Source organism: Anomaloglossus baeobatrachus, chromosome 8, assembly GCF_048569485.1.
Source record: "Anomaloglossus baeobatrachus isolate aAnoBae1 chromosome 8, aAnoBae1.hap1, whole genome shotgun sequence".
NCBI classification, from domain to species: domain Eukaryota; kingdom Metazoa; phylum Chordata; class Amphibia; order Anura; family Aromobatidae; genus Anomaloglossus; species Anomaloglossus baeobatrachus.
In genome coordinates, this window is record NC_134360.1 from 44958875 (window position 1) to 44979184 (window position 20310).

Sequence of the window (20310 nt, forward strand, 5' to 3'; positions counted from 1 at the left end):
GGGTTTCTTTACTTAGTTACCCAGAACCCTGTGGTTACACTTCCACAATGTCCTGTAATGTATGAAATTGTACGTTTGGCAATCCACAATGGTCAGTTTAGAAACTCAGTTAAAATATTGCACTTAGTCATGATGAAATTCAGATCTTGAAGATGTTGGTGACTCCCAAGACTTGAGAAGGTCATACAAAGTTTGATAATGTTTCCCTAAAAATAAGAGAGGGTCTTATATAATTTTGTTGCTCTGAAAGATGCGCTAGGGCTTATTTTCAGGGGATGTCTTATATTTCTTTGATGAAGGGTTCTGTTGTCAGGTCCTTTTTGCATACAATACTAATACTTAGCATTAGTAATTAAAGTATGCCACTTTTATTGCTGTACATTGCCTCGTTGTGTTGCTGTAAGCGTCGGAAAATTTATAGTTGTGTGCCGGCTATTACTGTAAAATGAATATTTATCTCTTCCTCCGCCCACGCTACATCAGTGACTGGGTGCAGTAAGACTGCTGTGTTACTCATCCAAGGATCGCATCATAGTCCTTGAATTGGCTGTTTACTCTCCTACCATTGCGATGCAATCCTCGGGAGAGTAATACAAAAGTCTGACTGCACCAAATTACTGACACCAACTCAGAGGAGATTGTGGGATTATGGAAGGGTGAATATTCATTTTGCATTAACAGCTGGCGCATGACTATAAGTTTTCAGCAACACAACGGGGCAACATACAGCAATAAAAGTTGCATATCCTGAAAGGTCTGCCCAAGCCCTAATTCAGGATACTAATAGTATGATATGCAAAAATGAACCACAACTAGGGCTTTTATTTCCAAGTAGGGCTTATATTTTAAGCATACTCCAAAAAGCCAGAAAAAAATCCTGCTAGGGCTTATATTTGGGGTAGGTCTTATTTTGGGGGGGAAACACTGTCGAAAGATAAATCGATAGATGATAGATAATAAGGAAAATTACCAGCATAATCCTACTGTTATGTGAGCAATAATTCAAAAAACAATCAGCCAAAAAGCCACCAAATATAGAAAAAAATAGTCTGGAGGCAGCACGTCCAAGCATGCTAGAGAAAGGCTTCAAATGAGGAGCTGAATAGACACATGCCCCTTAAATCTACTTTTTTCACTGATTTCCATTGGCATGCGTATATCCTACTTTACTTTTTCTAGATAGATAGAAAAACCATTTATGATACTGCACCACAACTGTCGGAGGAAATGTCAGACCAAAAATTTACAAAACAATTTTCCACAGCTCAGTATTATATTAGTTATAATCTTGTACATAAGGGCAGTGTTATAGTAGTTATATTCCTGTACATAGGGGCACTATTATAGTAGTTATATTCTTGTACATAGGGGCAGTATTATAGTAGTTATATTCTTGTACATAGGGGCACTATTATAGTAGTTATATTCTTGTACATAGGAGCAGTATTATAGTAGTTATATTCTTGTACATAGGGGCAGTATTATAGTAGTTATATTCTTGTACATAGGGGCAGTATTATAGTAGTTATATTCTTGTACATAGGGGCAGTATTATAGTAGTTATATTCTTGTACATAGGGACACTATTATAGTAGTTATATTCTTGTACATAGGGGACAGTATTATAGTAGTTATAGTCTTGTACATAGGGGCACTATTATAGTAGTTATATTCTTGTACATAGGAGCAGTATTATAGTAGTTATATTCTTGTACATAGGGGCAGTATTATAGTAGTTATATTCTTGTACATAGGGGCAGTATTATAGTAGTTATATTCTTGTACATAGGGGCAGTATTATAGTAGTTATATTCTTGTACATAGGGACACTATTATAGTAGTTATATTCTTGTACATAGGGGCAGTATTATAGTAGTTATATTCTTGTACATAGGAGCAGTATTTTAGTAGTTATATTCTTGTACATAGGGGGCAGTATTATAGTAGTTATATTCTTGTATATAGGGGGCAGTATTATAGTAGTTATATTCTTATACATAGGGGGCAGTATTATAGTAGTTATATTCTTGTACATAGGGGGCAGTATTATAGTAGTTATATTCTTGTACATAGGGGCAGTATTATAGTAGTTATATTCTTGTACATGGAGCAGTATTATAGTAGTTATATTCTTGTACATAGGGGGCAGTATTATAGTAGTTATATTCTTATACATAGGGGGCAGTATTATAGTAGTTATATTCTTGTACATAGGGGACAGAATTATAGTAGTTATATTCTTGTATATAGGGGCAGTATTATAGTAGTTATATTCTTATACATAGGGGGCAGTATTATAGTAGTTATATTCTTGTACATAGGGGCAGTATTATAGTAGTTATATTCTTATACATAGGGGCAGTATTATAGTAGTTATATTCTTGTACATAGGGGCAGTATTATAGTAGTTATATTCTTGTACATAGGGGCAGTATTATAGCAGTTATATTCTTGTACATAGAGGCAATATTATAGTAGTTATATTCTTGTACATAGGGGCAGTATTATAGTAGTTATATTCTTCTACATAGGGGGCAGTATTATAGCAGTTATATTCTTGCACATAGGGGCAGTATTATAGTATATATTATCCTCTATTTTTACCTCTTCTTCCAATTCTTATGTATTACATTTTAATATCAGGTTTCTAGCACAGTTCCTGATTGTGCAATTGTTACAAAGCACAGTGGAAAGACTAGGATTCTGCAAAACAATAACATCTGTAATATTTTATGCAATGCAAATATGCCCACAGCCTTTGGGGAAATGAGACTTTCATAATGACAAACTACGAACTTCCTCCTTCTTTTAAACTAACCTATAACCCTTGGATGTACATAGAAATAATGGGAATCCATAGCAAACCTCGGGTGGGCCTCATATTCTAAGATATCCCAAAAAATGCATAAAACGTAAAATCCTGCTTTTCTGTATTCCACCATATATATATATCTGTATAGGGAGCCATTTACCCATCTGTCTGCAGTGAGCTCCCTCTAGTGGTTGCTGCAATAAGCCAATATGTCATTGTTACAGTAAGCAGGAAGTAAGTCAATGCCAAATCAAACACGGTGAGTCCCTAAACCCAACCATCTTCTAGCTTCGAGGATAGAGGAGTTTTCCATGAGTTCCCTATGAGAACACTACTTCATTAGTAGTCTGTTCTATCATTTTTGCTTGGGGTGTATTTCCAAAAATAACACATCACTTTGCCATCGCTCTTAATGATATTCCCTTACGCAATATGAAAAGTGCAAAAAAACTGGAACTCAGCACATGGAATAAGAGAATTTTATGGTGCAAATGGTCGGTAATGAAAAAAAAACACATAGGCCTTCTGTATACAGGTATTGAAAGCCCCGTGTGTTCATTTGGCTTATATACAAGGCAGGCGCTCACTGGAGCACGGTCAGGGGGGTTATCAGAGTGAGGGGGTTCTGACAAAATGGTAATGGCTATTTTGAGTTCAGATCCTCATTGCATGAAATAATGTAAATCAGTGACCTTGAGCTTTCCTGGCAATGTATGATGCTTAAAGGGGAAGTCCACCTTTACATATTGAAATCAATGATACTCTACCCATGGTTTTTACATTTCATCCAGTAGTGAAAGGGTCAACCCAACAGATACTTTATTTTCGGGATTAAAGGGAACCTGTCACCAGTTTTTTCCTTATAAGCTGTGGCCGCCACCAGTGAGCCCTTATATACATCATTCTAGAATACTGTATATAAGAGCCCAAGCCATACTGTAGAATTTAAAAAACTCCTTTGTTATACTCACGGGGGGGCGGTCGCGTCTGATGGGTGTTGCTGCTCTCCTCCATCTTGTACAATCCCCGTCCTCCTTCCCAGCCCGGTGTGGATGACGAGTGCTACATCATCCACACAGAGTCCTCCTTTGCACTCTTGTGCATGCGCACTTCTCTCTTTCCTGTTCAGGGCCATCAAAGTATTGTAGCGCGCATGCATGGGTGGTCTTTCACCTTTCCTTGCGCATGCGCACTTGATCTGCCCAGCTGAATGCAGAGCACAGTACTGTAATGTGTTGGCGCAAGGAAAGATCAAAGAATGCCTGCGCATGCACGCTACAAGACTTTGTTCGCCCTCAGCAGAATAGAGAGAAGGTGCATGCGCAAGAACGCAAAGGAGGCCTCTGTGTGGATAATGTAGGACGTATCATCCAACACGGGGCTGGGAAGCAGGATGACGGCGATCGCACAGGATGGAGGAGGCTCCGAACTCGAGAGGAGCGGTACCCATCAGACCCGACCGCCCCCTAGGTGAGTATTTGGGTTGTTTCCCACATACGGCATTTCGCCAGATTGCCAGATCCGTCTCACTCTAGCACAGTGTTAATACAGTACAATGGCATCGCGGCAAGCTCCGGTCACATGCTCTGGTCACATGACAACATGTGACCGGAGCTTGCCGCGATGCCATTGTACTGTATTACACTGTACTGGAGTGCGCCGGATCCGACAATCCGGCAAAATGCCGGATGTGTGAAACGGGCCTTATGAAGGTGATTTTTATGTTATACAGCGCGGCCAGGGCACTTATATACACTTATATATACTTATACGACCTGGGCTCTTATATACAGTATTGTAGAATGCTGTATATTAAAGCTCACTGGTGGTGGCCGCAGGTTATAGGGGACAAATCTGGTGAAAGGTTCCCTTTAATTACATTAAAGGGGTAAAACAATATAAAGAACTCCATTTACACTGCAAGATAATCTTAAAAGTGCTCATTTCACGATTATCTTGCCTTGTAAACAGCTGTCAATCACCCATCACAATGAATGAGTAAAATGTTCTTTAACTGGGTAAAATTATCTTTTGTGCAACACAATAGACCATTGTTCTCTGCAGAGCATCGTCCTGTTTATACAGAACTTGCAATGTGCAGCACAATGGCCGCCTATCCACTGATCTATTACAGATTGTTCGCTGCTCATCATTCGCTTTGTTCTGCCTGTGTGATCAGGCTATTAAGTGACCAATCTGCGGTAATATAATGCCACTAGTTAGTTTGTGTAAATGGACCCTAAAGTCCACATTGGTTGGATTTGATGCTAAGATTTTTTTAAACAGTACAAAAGGGAAATCTTTAAGACAAATAGACAGAAAATTGTGAGACTTTGGGTTGGGATAAAAAAAAAAAAAAAAAAACGCAAAATTATAAACCATAGTTTTAAAAATCCATCATTGTGGATTTTGCTATTGAAGGAAATGGGATCGATCTGCTACATATCCATGATCAATCTGCTGCACACAGTGTCATACTGTGGATATAAGATTCCATAATGCAGCTCAATTTCCAGGCTGAAAATTCCCCGGTGTGTAAATGAGATTTGGAAAAAATACTACTGTAAGGACACCGTCGTACCCTCGATCCGGAGACACTGCGTTCTGCACTCAGCATGTCTTCTCTTGTGGAGAAGTGAGTGTGCTCTACAGGAGAACACAGAATCCATGCCCACGATCAGGGTTCTGGGCGCTGCGGACTTTTGCTGTGCTCTCCCTGCTGAGAGCACTTGCAGCTCCACATGTGTAGCGCCCCTGAAGCTATCAGGAGCTACAGGGAACTGCATCCTGTCAAATATGCAGGGCCTACCACCAGGGACCCAGAAGACCAGTGCCGGTAACACCAAAACATACATATAATCCCTGTTTTTCCCCTTCCCAAGAACTGGTGACAGGCTAGTTTTGAACCCAATGGATGGCCACCTAGGGATGGAACCGATCCAGTCCAGTAGACGACAACCAGGGGAGGAGGGGTCAGACAGTCAGTACGTGGAAGTGAAACGGTACTGACAGGAGAATGTAGCAGTGACCTGTTAGGTTCAGGTGTGTGGTTGCTGAAGGAGTATGGTGGAGTACCCTCGGAACCATAGCACTGGCGAGGTGCAGAGCCCTTGGTCAGGAAAATGCTCCAGGCAGACCTGATAAAATCTGCACGGTGAGGGGACCATCCAGGACCTTACCGACCTTTAAAGTCCGGGGCACCAGCAGTGACGGAAGAACCTGGGACCGGGAACAGAGCACCGACCCAGCAGGGTTCAAACTGCCTGCCGTACGGAGTAAGCCTGAAAGACGACCAGGAGGGGACCCCCAGACGCTCCAAGCCACGGGGACCCACCAACCAGAGAGAGGTGCAGGGGACGACAGCCACCAGGTCACCACACCGGCACTGGGACCAAGGGGACCAGCAGTGAAGACCAGCCTCCATCGGGTTGCAAGCATCACCATCGTGAGTAAAGAACCAGTTACACTGCAATCCCTTGTGCGGTTTACCTTCTTTCCGCACCCCGGTATTGTGAACGGACTTAAACATCACATACCATCATTTATCCCCTGGGGCCTGGCCCTACTTGCGGAGGGCCACAACTTCCAGGCTGCCATTAACACCAGCCCCAGCAGTGAGAGACTGTGCAGCGGCGGCTCCATCCATATAGCTGCAACCCGCAAGTGGCGTCACGGCAAAAACTTTATTGTAATCCCTGTAAATATCCCCTTTTAAAAGCGCCCCCCCACCCCAGGGTCACAGAACCGGGCACCGGCCATTACACCCTGGACACTTCTCAGTGAAACCAGGCCCGGGACCGAGTACCCCATAGCCCAGCGGCGCAGCATAAGCATGAATTGACATGCTGTGGCTCAGAAACCTGTGCCGCATGTCAGTTTACGCTGCGGACAAGAGAAGCACAGTGGGCATGGGACTTCTATAAATCCCATCCACTGTGCTTGTACTGTACAATGCAGCATTTTGGATGCAGAGAAAATACGCTACATCCAAAACACTGCTAATCCTGATCATGGGAACCCGGCCTAGGCTGTGTGCACGTGTTGCGTTTTTGCTGCGTTTTTGCTGCATTTTGGCTTGCAGATTTGTCATAAAACTGCAAGCAAATCCTGATGCCAGCAAAGTCAATCACAATCCTGAAGTTTTGTGCTCCCGTTTGGAATTGCTCCTTGCCGCTTTGGTGCAAAAAAATAATCTGCAGCATGTCAATTCTTTCTGCGTTTTTCACCATTGAAAGCAATGAAAAAAAACAACAAAAAAAAGCATTGAAAATGCATAAAAAAAATTAAGCAAACAGTTCATTTTTGCTGCAGGAGATGCAGATTTGGTGCAGAAATTTGTGCAAGCAAATCTGCAATGTGTGCACAGACCCTAAATCAGGGGTTGGGAACCTATGGCTCTCAAGCCAGATGTGGCTCTTTTGATGGGCGCATCCGGCTCGCAGACAAATCTTCCAGTTTGTAAGACGCAGTTTTTTACCCCAAAACTGGGGGGTGCATCTTACAAACCGCATATGGCTTATTGGGGCGGCTTTGGTGGCGCAGGGTCGGCGATACTGTGCGCTTGTGGGGTGTTGCGGCGGCGGGCGCCATTGATCTGCCGGTGGGCTGCTTTGAATCTCCCGTAGTTGACGAGATCGACTTCAAGAAAATGGCACAGATAGGACTCCGCGGCCATTTTCTTGAAGTCCATTGCATCAATCTGCGCACGCGGCATGGCCAGTTTCTTGAAGTCGATATCGTCCACTCCCGGAGATTCAAACCAGCAGATCAATGGCGCCGACCACCATGACACCACACGATCCCGCTTCAGTATCGCCGACCCTTCGCACACTGAGCCTCCTGAGTCGATACACCCCCTCCTCCATGCCCACAGCATCGCCTACCCTGCCTCCTGGGACATGAGCCGCTCCACCACCACCACTATCCCCTTGTGGGTGAGTATAGCTCTCACGGATCTATATTTTATATGTGGCTCTCTCAGCCAAAAAGATTCCCGACCCCTGCCCTAAAATGTTTTGTCCACAAATCATAATAGAAAGTCTGGCGCAGATCCATTACATGATCTCACTATTTAAATGTACACACCCAGGAAAGTACCATACAGCTACAATGTATCATACAGAAAAATACCAAACAGATGTACAATGTATGCACACACAGCAAATAAAGACTGTGCCAAAAAGCACAACGGGGCTGAGGCCACTGTGGAACCGGAAGACAAAATGGGTATGGTTCGTTCACATGACCATTTTTTCAATCCATGAGCCGTTCTTGTGGAAAACTGGACGATCACAAAATATATGTAAGTGAATGGGCTATTATGTTTGTTTGTTACGTTCTCGGGAAAAAAAATAAAAGAAATGAATGTAAAAAAATATATCTATTGCATAACTGATGCCAATGGAAGCGGAAGAGCAACAATGAATATTTGGGGTCCATCTGCGTTCTGTGTCCGTTTTTAGAACAGAAGTAAAAGCTTACCGTACGGAAGTTTTGCAAGTTGCTTGATATAGCCGCAAGAGCAAGCTCCCATGGGCACATAGCCTTAGGCTATGTGCCCATGGGACTCTGTACCCGCGGATTTTGCTGTGGAAAACCTGCGGATTTATCTGGATTTTCTAGATAAATCCGCAGGTTTTAGCAAGTACAGACACTCCCTATGTTATCCTATGGGACATGGGGAGTGCTGTATCAATGCTGCGGTATGTGCGGCTGCGGAATATGCTGCGGATGTCCTGCAACCGCACGTAACTGCATGTCCATTATTCCTGTGGAAATACCTGTGGAATTCCCGGCCCTCCACTATGGAGATACAGGCCGGGACGTCCGCAGGTAACCCGCACAAATGTCCGCAGGTTTACCACAGATAATTCGATGGAATCCCGCAGCAAAGGATAGCTGCGGATTCTGGGGAACAGCTGCGGGAAACCTGCGGACATACCTGCGGATATAGCCACGGGTTATAGCCTTAGGCTATGTGCACTCGTGGTGTTTTTTTCTGTGTTTTTTTCCATCCATTTTTCCTTGCTTTTAATCAATAAAAGCATCCCAGTAAAGTCTATGAGAATCCTGACTTGCTGTGCACACGCTGCTTTTTTTTTTTTTTTTTTTCCTTGCAGATTTTGTTGCTGGAAAGAGAAGCGGCATGTCAGTTGTTTTTGCATTTATTTCCTGCGTTTCTATTATAGCGCAGCACTTTGCTCAGGGTACGGTTCCAATTGCGTATAGCTTCTGATGCGAGCGTCACCCAAGGATCATGTGACTGTGATCCGTTCTTGCAATCGGATCTCAGCTGCGGAGGAGAGGAAGAGAACACTTTCTCCCCATCTCCTCCGCTTTCTGTCTCTGCGAATATCGCACTGCAGTCGGATGACATGCGAGTGCAGTGCGATGTTTCACACGCTCCCATAGACTTGTATGGGGTGCGTGAGCTGAGAATCGCTAATTTATTTTTCAGGCCGATATGGCATGAGAACTAAATCGCAGATGGACACTGCCCCATAGTTTTGCACTAGTGCGAGTGCAGTCCGATTTTTTTCATTGGATTGCACTCGTCCGTGCAAAACGCAGGTGGAACCGAACCCTCACACACCGTGCATACGGCATGGTCTGTGAGGTGATCCGTAGCTCAGTAACCCAGGGTTGTCATGGTGACGACACAGGGTTACCATGGCAGCGCCACGGAGAGGTAAACGATTCCTCTCCATGCCTCCTGAATCGCATTGAACGCAGCATTTCAGGGGTTAAACTGACAGGAGCAGCTCGGGCACCGCTCCAGGCAGTGAGAGCCGGGTCCCAGCTGTAACATCAGCCGGAGACACGGCAGCGATCGTAGCGGTACAGCGCCTGAACCCCTGCGATCGCCATGACTACAAAAAAGCACAAAAAGCTGAAAAAAACGCATATGAAAAAATGCTCAAATGCAATAAAAACTGCGCTTTTTCTCTGCTGCGTTTTTCTTGCCAAAACTTTCTTTTTTATGTGCAGAAAAGAAGCAAATAAAAAAAGCAACGTGTGAACATACCGAGTGTGAACATAGCCTTACCCATTTTTCCCTGGTCTTTGATGAGATTTCACTAACGATTGTAACTATCTCCTTTTTGTCTGCACTGTTACAATGTATCACACACCAAGCCATTGTATCACACTTTATTTGCACGCACACACACAATGTATCACACACTGAGCCATTGTGTCACTTTATATACACACATATACAATGTATCACACACTGAGCCATTATATCACTTTATACACACACACATAAAATGTATCACACACTGAGCCATTGTGTCACTTTATATACACACATATACAATGTATCACACACTGAGCCATTGTCACTTTATATACACACAATGTATCACACACTGAACCATTATATCACTTTATACACACACACACACACACACAATGTATCACACACTGAGCCATTGTGTCACTTTATATACACACATATACAATGTATCACACACTGAGCCATTGTCACTTTATATACACACATATACAATGTATCACACACTGAGCCATTATATCACTTTATACACACACACAAAATGTATCACACACTGAGCCATTGTCACTTTATATACACACATACAATGTATCACACACTGAGCCATTGTGTCACTTTATACACACACACACACAATGTATCACACACTGAGCCATTATATCACTTTATACACACACATACAATGTATCACACACTGAGCCATTGTGTCACTTTATATACACACATATACAATGTATCACACACTGAGCCATTATATCACTTTATACACACACACACAATGTATCACACACTGAGCCATTGTGTCACTTTATATACACACATATACAATGTATCACACACTGAGCCATTATATCACTTTATACACACACACACAATGTATCACACACTGAGCCATTGTGTCACTTTATATACACACATATACAATGTATCACACACTGAGCCATTGTGTCACTTTATACACACACATACAATGTATCACACACTGAGCCATTATATCACTTTATACACACACATACAATATATCACACACTGAGCCATTGTGTCACTTTATACACACACATACAATGTATCACACACTGAGCCATTATATCACTTTATACACACACATACAATGTATCACACAATGAGCCTTTGTATCACACTTCATTTGCACACACATACAATGTATCACACACTGAGCCATTGTGTCACTTTATATACACACATATACAATGTATCACACACTGAGCCATTATATCACTTTATACACACACAATGTATCACACACTGAGCCATTGTCACTTTATATACACACATATACAATGTATCACACACTGAGCCATTATATCACTTTATACACATACAATGTATCACAAAATGAGCCTTTGTATCACACTTCATTTGCACACACATACAATGTATCACACACTGAGCCATTGTATCACACTTCATTTGCACACACATACAATGTATCACACACTGAGCCATTGTATCACACTTTATTTGCACACACATACAATGTATCACACACTGAGCCATTGTATCACACTTTATTTGCACACACATACAATGTATCACACACTGAGCCATTGTATCACACTTTATTTGCACACACATACAATGTATCACACACTGAGCCATTGTATCACACTTTATTTGCACACACATACAATGTATCACACACTGAGCCATTGTATCACACTTTATTTGCACACACATACAATGTATCACACACTGAGCCATTGTATCACACTTTATTTGCACACACATACAATGTATCACACACTGAGCCATTGTATCACACTTCATTTGCACACACATACAATGTATCACACACTGAGCCATTGTATCACACTTCATTTGCACACACATACAATGTATCACACACTGAGCCTTTGTATCACACTTCATTTGCACACACATACAATGTATCACACACTGAACCATTGTATCACACTTTATTTGCACACACACATACAATGTATCACACAATGAGCCCTTGTGTCCCTTTATTTGCACACACATACAATGTATCACACAATGAGCCTTTGTATCACACTTCATTTGCACACACACATACAATGTATCACACAATGAGCCCTTGTGTCCCTTTATTTGCACACACATACAATGTATCACACAATGAGCCTTTGTATCACACTTTATTTGCACACACACATACAATGTATCACACAATGAGCCCTTGTGTCCCTTTATTTGCACACACATACAATGTATCACACAATGAGCCTTTGTATCACACTTCATTTGCACACACACATACAATGTATCACACAATGAGCCCTTGTATCACACTTTATTTACACACACATACAATGTATCACACACTGAACCCTTGTGTCCTTTATTTGCACACACATACAATGTATCACACACTGAGCCTTTGTATCACACTTTATTTGCACACACACATACAATGTATCACACAATGAGCCTTTGTATCACACTTCATTTGCGCACACACACATACAATGTATCACACAATGAGCCTTTGTATCACACTTCATTTGCACACACTATCAAACTTTGCAGATCCAGCAGACTCTGAGAACTGAAGCTCCCAGGACGGTCTACACCATGTCTAATTTAGGAGGGGGGGAAGTTGTAAAAGGTATACGTATTTTTGGCTTTGCAAAACTCCCTAAATCATGTGATCACTTCTAAAAGAGTATTGGGCTCTGCAATGTAGTATTGTAGCAGACAAAAATTGCAGAGCAGGTTTAGCAAAAAAGAGTTCTCCCAGGATTTGAGGAGCGATCCACCCCTTTGGAGGTGGGGGCAGGTGGTGCCCTCCTTTGTGGGCTCTCTGGCTTTGCAGGGAGAGTGCAGGACTGAGTGGCTCTGTTCACACTGTGCAGGCAATGAGCTCCCAGGGCTGGCTCCCTGTGCAGCATGAGGAGAAGCAAAGTGATGGTCCTGGCGACCTGTCTGGGCTCCTTCATATTGATCATCTTCTACTTCCAGAGCAGCCTGAGCTCAGGTAAGGGGGGAACAGTCGCCTCTGGGAAGGGTTGTGGATAGAGGGGGCTGGGAGGAGGGATGCACAATCCCAAACTTACTCTCTTTGAAATGCAAGCTCTGTGACCAATTCTGGCCATAGATTCCCCAATAGAAGCATTGTTTGCTCTTATAGTGACATCCATGGCATCTTAATTATTGATTGTGTCGAAAGATCAAATTTCCTAATGTATCGGATGTGGTTGCAAGAAAAAGCAAGCTCTATGGGGTGGAAAAAAAAGTGGCATCCAAATCAGTCAGCTGGAAAAAAAAAGCAAAATCTGAACCTATAGGCTGCTCAGACCTTCAGATTGCAAGCTCTTTGGCCCAATAATCTGACTTTAAGTTTTCTTTGTAACTTTTCTTTAGCATTGACATAGTAATTTTTTTTTTTTTAATTGTATGTGGCAAGTAAAGTGTTAACGCCTCTAACACCCCATAAATATGTGCCCCCCTCACCATGTTATAGGTATGAAATATTCCCTTTATTCGGGGGCATCGCCTCCCAGGACTCGGCTCAGGAATGTTCCTGCTTTGGGTTAGCAGCTAATGAATGGAACCTCTCAGCATGTCTCTTTATATTTCCACTTTAGCGCCTGCGCTTCATGGGGTTAATTGCACCACCACTACTCTTCTGTTAACCCTTATGGGGATCCTGATATTAACCAAACCTATGCAATTCTGTCTGCACCCTAAAACTTAGCAGAAAGTGGCGAATATATAGCAAAATTAACATGCTCCTGGTGTTATTACTGTGATCTTGCATAGGACTGCATAAAAGCAATGGTTAAGATATAGTTTCAGCTCTGTTCCATCTGCGCCCTATGGAAAACATATTATTTTTTTTTCATTCATTCATTCTGCGGTCCAGACTATAAATATCTGCTCACCGCAACGGCTTCTAAAATTAGCTGGCATTGACTGGGTTAATTGTTTAGGCTTCGCCCGCCCCTCCCATAGCCTCTGCCAATGTGGCAGATCAAAATAAACACCTCAGTGTACCCTGCCCCCCTTCCCCACATGCTCCCTGTGTCTGACTGTGTCGGGAAGGTGGGGGAAAACCCACTGAAATATTTTAAAGTTGATGTCACTCCAGGACCTCCCGGCCCCCCCCCCCCCATTGTTAATCTTTTATTAAATTATTTGCAATATTTAAAAAAAACCCTTTAAAGAACCACTAACCCTAAAGTAGGGAACTTATAATAGTCGTATTATGTTAATAGTCTCTGTAATGCATCCCATTGTATAGGTTGTATGTGGCGCTGTCCCCCATGAGTGTGTGTGTGGCGCTGTCCCCCATGAGTGTGTGTGTGTGGCGCTGTCCCCCATGAGTGTGTGTGTGGCTCTGTCCCCCATGAGTGTGTGTGTGGCTCTGTCCCCCATGAGTGTGTGTGTGGCTCTGTCCCCCATGAGTGTGTGTGTGTGGCTCTGTCCCCCATGAGTGTGTGTGTGTGGCGCTGTCCCCCATGAGTGTGTGTGTGTGGCGCTGTCCCCCATGAGTGTGTGTGTGTGGCGCTGTCCCCCATGAGTGTGTGTGTGTGGCGCTGTCCCCCATGAGTGTGTGTGTGTGGCGCTGTCCCCCATGAGTGTGTGTGTGTGGCGCTGTCCCCCATGAGTGTGTGTGTGTGGCGCTGTCCCCCATGAGTGTGTGTGTGTGGCGCTGTCCCCCATGAGTGTGTGTGTGTGTGGCGCTGTCCCCCATGAGTGTGTGTGTGTGGCGCTGTCCCCCATGAGTGTGTGTGTGTGGCGCTGTCCCCCATGAGTGTGTGTGTGTGGCGCTGTCCCCCATGAGTGTGTGTGTGTGGCGCTGTCCCCCATGAGTGTGTGTGTGTGGCGCTGTCCCCCATGAGTGTGTGTGTGTGGCGCTGTCCCCCATGAGTGTGTGTGTGTGGCGCTGTCCCCCATGAGTGTGTGTGTGTGGCGCTGTCCCCCATGAGTGTGTGTGTGTGTGTGTGTGGCGCTGTCCCCCATGAGTGTGTGTGTGTGGCGCTGTCCCCCATGAGTGTGTGTGTGTGGCGCTGTCCCCCATGAGTGTGTGTGTGTGTGTGTGTGTGTGGCGCTGTCCCCCATGAGTGTGTGTGTGTGTGTGTGTGTGTGTGTGTGTGGCGCTGTCCCCCATGAGTGTGTGTGTGTGTGTGGCGCTGTCCCCCATGAGTGTGTGTGTGTGTGTGTGTGGCGCTGTCCCCCATGAGTGTGTGTGTGTGGCGCTGTCCCCCATGAGTGTGTGTGTGTGTGTGGCGCTGTCCCCCATGAGTGTGTGTGTGTGTGTGGCGCTGTCCCCCATGAGTGTGTGTGTGTGTGTGTGGCGCTGTCCCCCATGAGTGTGTGTGTGTGTGTGTGGCGCTGTCCCCCATGAGTGTGTGTGTGTGTGTGGCGCTGTCCCCCATGAGTGTGTGTGTGTGTGTGGCGCTGTCCCCCATGAGTGTGTGTGTGTGTGTGGCGCTGTCCCCCATGAGTGTGTGTGTGTGTGTGGCGCTGTCCCCCATGAGTGTGTGTGTGTGTGTGGCGCTGTCCCCCATGAGTGTGTGTGTGTGGCGCTGTCCCCCATGAGTGTGTGTGTGTGTGTGTGGCGCTGTCCCCCATGAGTGTGTGTGGCGCTGTCCCCCATGAGTGTGTGTGGCGCTGTCCCCCATGAGTGTGTGTGTGTGTGTGGGGCGCTGTCCCCCATGAGTGTGTGTGTGTGTGGCGCTGTCCCCCATGAGTGTGTGTGGCGCTGTCCCCCATGAGTGTGTGTGGCGCTGTCCCCCATGAGTGTGTGTGTGTGTGTGTGGGGCGCTGTCCCCCATGAGTGTGTGTGTGGGGCGCTGTCCCCCATGAGTGTGTGTGTGTGTGTGGCGCTGTCCCCCATGAGTGTGTGTGGCGCTGTCCCCCATGAGTGTGTGTGTGTGTGTGTGTGTGGCGCTGTCCCCCATGAGTGTGTGTGTGTGTGTGTGTGGGGCGCTGTCCCCCATGAGTGTGTGTGTGTGTGGCGCTGTCCCCCATGAGTGTGTGTGTGTGTGGCGCTGTCCCCCATGAGTGTGTGTGGCGCTGTCCCCCATGAGTGTGTGTGGCGCTGTCCCCCATGAGTGTGTGTGGCGCTGTCCCCCATGAGTGTGTGTGTGTGTGTGTGGGGCGCTGTCCCCCATGAGTGTGTGTGTGGGGCGCTGTCCCCCATGAGTGTGTGTGTGTGTGTGGCGCTGTCCCCCATGAGTGTGTGTGGCGCTGTCCCCCATGAGTGTGTGTGGTGCTGTCCCCCATGAGTGTGTGTGGCGCTGTCCCCCATGAGTGTGTGTGGCGCTGTCCCCCATGAGTGTGTGTGTGTGTGGCGCTGTCCCCCATGAGTGTGTGTGTGTGTGTGTGGGGCGCTGTCCCCCATGAGTGTGTGTGTGTGTGTGGCGCTGTCCCCCATGAGTGTGTGTGTGTGTGTGTGGCGCTGTCCCCCATGAGTGTGTGTGTGTGTGTCGCTGTCCCCCATGAGTGTGTGTGTGTGTGTGTGTGTGTGTGTGGCGCTGTCCCCCATGAGTGTGTGTGTGTGTGTGGCGCTGTCCCCCATGAGTGTGTGTGTGTGTGTGTGTGTGGCGCTGTCCCCCATGAGTGTGTGTGTGTGTGTGTGTGTGTGTGTGTGTGGCGCTGTCCCCCATGAGTGTGTGTGTGTGTCAGGGTGGATTGATTTAAATCACGCCGATTTAAATCATGATTTAAATCACGATTTAAATCAAAAGAATTTTTTCTATTTAAATCGGATCGATTTAAATCATGATTTTAATCATGATTTAAATCACTGATTTAAATCAAAAGGTTTTTTTTTAATATAAATCACGATTAAAATGAGAAGTGAGAGCAGTGTGCATGTGCGCCCATAGTTACACGGACGAAACTAGGGGCAACGATCTAACGCCAGGGTGAGGGGGGGACCCCAAAGTAAGTAAAAATCTTTTTTGTTTTACTATATGGCAATAGGTAGGTGTTTAAAAGCAGCATGTCTTAATTGTATAAACTATTAATAGCCTCCACATTTTGTTCATACTGCCCCTTTAATTCCACACTTCTAGCTTGGTTTCAAGTTTTGGTTTAGTTTCTTTTTCCCTGCATTCAGTTGACATGCCCAAACTTGTTGGATAGTCAGCAGTACTTGGCTCAGGCTGTAGTAATATCAGCAGTGCTTGGCTCAGGCTGTAGTAACAATCAAACTTCATAAGTGATCTGTGTGAGCCATGGCAGCAGGTCGTAAGAGAGACCCTATTTGGGTTCATTTTGTTGAGATGCCAGCAGCAGATCTTGGAAAGAAAGGTGCAAGAGCAAAGTGCAAATACTGTCAAAAGGATATCCAAGGACTTGTTTGCTGTTTGAAATCACATTATGAAAACTGCAACCAGAAGGGAAATGAAGATGTTGATAGTGATACAACTAATGTCAATGAACCCCCACAGCTTCTTATGCACCAGGAGCCTAGTACTAGTGGTAAGTCTGGCAATTAATTTACAACCTATTTTTTTAACAGACATTTTACTGGGATGGGTAAAGTCTATGAAAAGAAAAATTTCTAGCACTGGTAGTTCTGGAGTATAGAATTTAAATTTAGCGTTAATTTTCTGTGAAATATTGCCTTAACATAAAGGACATGTGCACCTTTTATTTTTTTAAGGTGCACATGTCCCCCCCCCCCCCCCGCAGCGCTCTTACCTCCGATCCCCGCAGCGCTGAGATCCGTGGCTTCGTTTTGACCGTCCGCCTCCCGTCCTCCGGTTGCGGCCTACTCGCAGTGATCCAGCGGCGTGACGTCAGCGGGCCGCACGCTCCATTGAAATGAATGGAGGCGCGCTCGCGGACGGGCAGAACGAAGCCACGGATCCCCGCAGCGCTGACATCGGAGGTAAGAGAGCTGCGGGGGGAGGACATGTGCACACTGTGACTGGCTGCACATTAAAAAATAAAGGTGCACATGTCCTTTAAGTAAAAATAAAGTGTGTATATGCTTATTTTTTTTTTATTGTAGGCTGCAATTCACTTTTGAAGTCTGCCAAATTGACCATTTTAAAAAAAAAAAAACATTTTTAAAACTTTTGTGACATAATTTTTTTCAGTTGCTGAGGCTCTGATATTAGTTACCAGTATTACAGCAACCTCACCGGAAAACTTGAGTAGCATAACTTTTGAGACAGCCCTTATAGGACGAGGACCATTACATTGTTCAAAAAGTTTGTTTCAATATTTTCGTTATATTTCTTCAAATACGCAGTCGATTTATATTTTTAATTTCTGTGCTTTCAGGGTCAAATATGGCTTGTGCTGCACGTGACAATCAATATCTGGGTACAACTTCAACAAAGCAGCCCAAAAAAAAACTTTGCGTGCAACAAAGTGTAGAAAAATTCATCTTAAAGACTACGACGAGCCAGAAAGAATATTTTGATGAATTAATTGCTAAATTCATATTTGCAACCAATTCTTCTTTCCGACTAGTTGAGCACCCATTGTTTGTACAAATGATCGAAGGAATTAAGGCCCCGTCACACTAAGCAACATCGCTAGCAACATCGCTGCTAACGAACAACTTTTGTGACGTTGCTAGCGATGTTGCGGTGTGTGACATCCAGCAACAACCTGGCCCCTGCTGTGAGGTCGTTGGTTGTTGCTGAATGTCCTGGGCCATTTTTTAGTTGTTGCTGTCCCGCTGTGAAGCACAGATCGCTGTGTGTGACAGCAACAACTAAATGTGCAGGCAGCAGGAGCCGGCTTCTGCAGAGGCTGGTAACCACGGTAAGCATCGGGTAACCAAGAAGCCCTTTCCTTGGTTACCCGATATTTACCTTTGTTATCAGCCTCCTCCGCTCTCACTGTCAGTGCAGGCTCCTGCTCTGTGCACATGTAGCTGCAGCACACATCGGGTTAATTAACCCGATATGTGCTGTAACTAGGAGAGCAAGGAGCCAGCGCTTAGCATTGTGCGCTGCTCCCTGCTCTGTGCACATGTAGCTGCAGCACACATCAGGTTAATTAACCTGATGTGTGCTGTAACTAGGAGAGCAAGGAGCCAGCGCTAAGCATTGTGCGCTGCTCCCTGCTCTGTGCACATTTAGCTGCAGCACACATCGGGTAATTAACCCGATGTGTGCTGTAACTAGGAGAGCAAGGAGCCAGCGCTAAGCATTGTGCGCTGCTCCCTGCTCTCTGCACGTGTAGCTCCGTGCGGTGGTAACCAAGGTAAATATCGGGTTGGTTACCCGATATTTACCTTAGTTACCAAGCGCAGCATCTTCCACGCGGCGCTGGGGGCTGGTCACTGGTTGCTGGTGAGCTCACCAGCAACTCGTGTAGCCACGCTCCAGCGATCCCTGCCAGGTCAGGTTGCTGGTGGGATCGCTGGAGCGTCGCAGTGTGACATCTCACCAGCAACCTCCTAGCAACTTACCAGCGATCCCTATCGTTGTTGGGATCGCTGGTAAGTTGCTTAGTGTGACTGGACCTTTAGACCAGGCTACAAACCACCAAGTAGATTTGATATCTCAGGAAAACATCTTCAGGCTGTATACGACATAGAAAGAGCGGCTTGTACAAAATATTTGAAAGACAAGGTTGTTAACATGAGCTTGGATGGTTGGAGCAACATCCACAACGACCCCATAATTAGCACTTGTGTCACAACAGAAGATGGTGAAACTTGCCTTACAGACACAATCGACACATCTGGAAATTCACATACTGCTGAATATTTACTTGAAATTGCTAAGAACTCAATTCACCAATGCCAAGAACAGTTTGGATGTAAAGTAAGGAGCTTAGTTACTGATAACGCAAGCAATGTGGCAAAAATGCGAGCGGAACTGGCACAGGATGACACAAATGTCATTACATACGGTTGTTCTGCCCATTTGTTGCATCTTTTGGCAAAAGACCTGCATATTTTGGGTGTCAAGGAACATGTTGTAGAAATTGTTAAATATTTCCGCAATAATCATTTTGCACATGCAACCTACAAGGAAATGGGAGGACTGAAGTTGGTTCTACCACAAGATGTTAGATGGAATACCTTGGCTGACTGCTTGGAACTGTTTATTAACAACTGGTCAAAATTACTGTCCATTTGCGAAACACATCGGGATAAAATTGATGCTAATATACGAAGCAAAGTATTAAATCTTGGTGTGAAGAGAAATGCCGAGGACCTTTTGGAAAGGTTAAAGCCAATATCGATTGCGTTGGATAAAATGCAGAAAGATACTGCAACCATAGCTGATGCCACAGAAGTTTGGAAAGATTTAGAAGGTTCTCTAGATCTCTTGAACCTCTCAAACAATGTAAAGGTTGCAATACAGCACCGCAAGGACCAAGCATTAAAAGAAGAACACTATTTAGCCAATATCTTGCATCCCATCTACAGAGGGAAAAAATTATCTGAGGCGGAAATCAACTCTGCAATGGAGTGGCTCGCCAATACTAACCATGACATTGTGGCAACTGTGCTGAAATTGAAGTGTGAATCTGCACCATTTCAAAAATACATGTT

At 44.8% G+C, this 20310-nt stretch overlaps 1 protein-coding gene across 9 annotated transcripts in view; it reads left to right on the plus strand.

Moving 5' to 3' along the window:
- The window catches only part of CHST13 (carbohydrate sulfotransferase 13), a 115331-nt gene that overhangs the window by 63862 nt on the left and 31159 nt on the right, over positions 1-20310 (plus strand). Inside the window, exon 1 of one of the 9 annotated variants that reach the window (XM_075321525.1) lies at positions 12649-12807. The exons of the other annotated variants lie outside the window; for them this stretch is intronic. Within the exon in view, the coding sequence (XP_075177640.1) occupies positions 12720-12807 (88 nt within the window). The 5' untranslated portion in view covers positions 12649-12719. Of the gene's footprint in view, positions 1-12648; positions 12808-20310 lie in introns of those variants that run through there. 9 annotated transcript variants of the gene reach the window in all.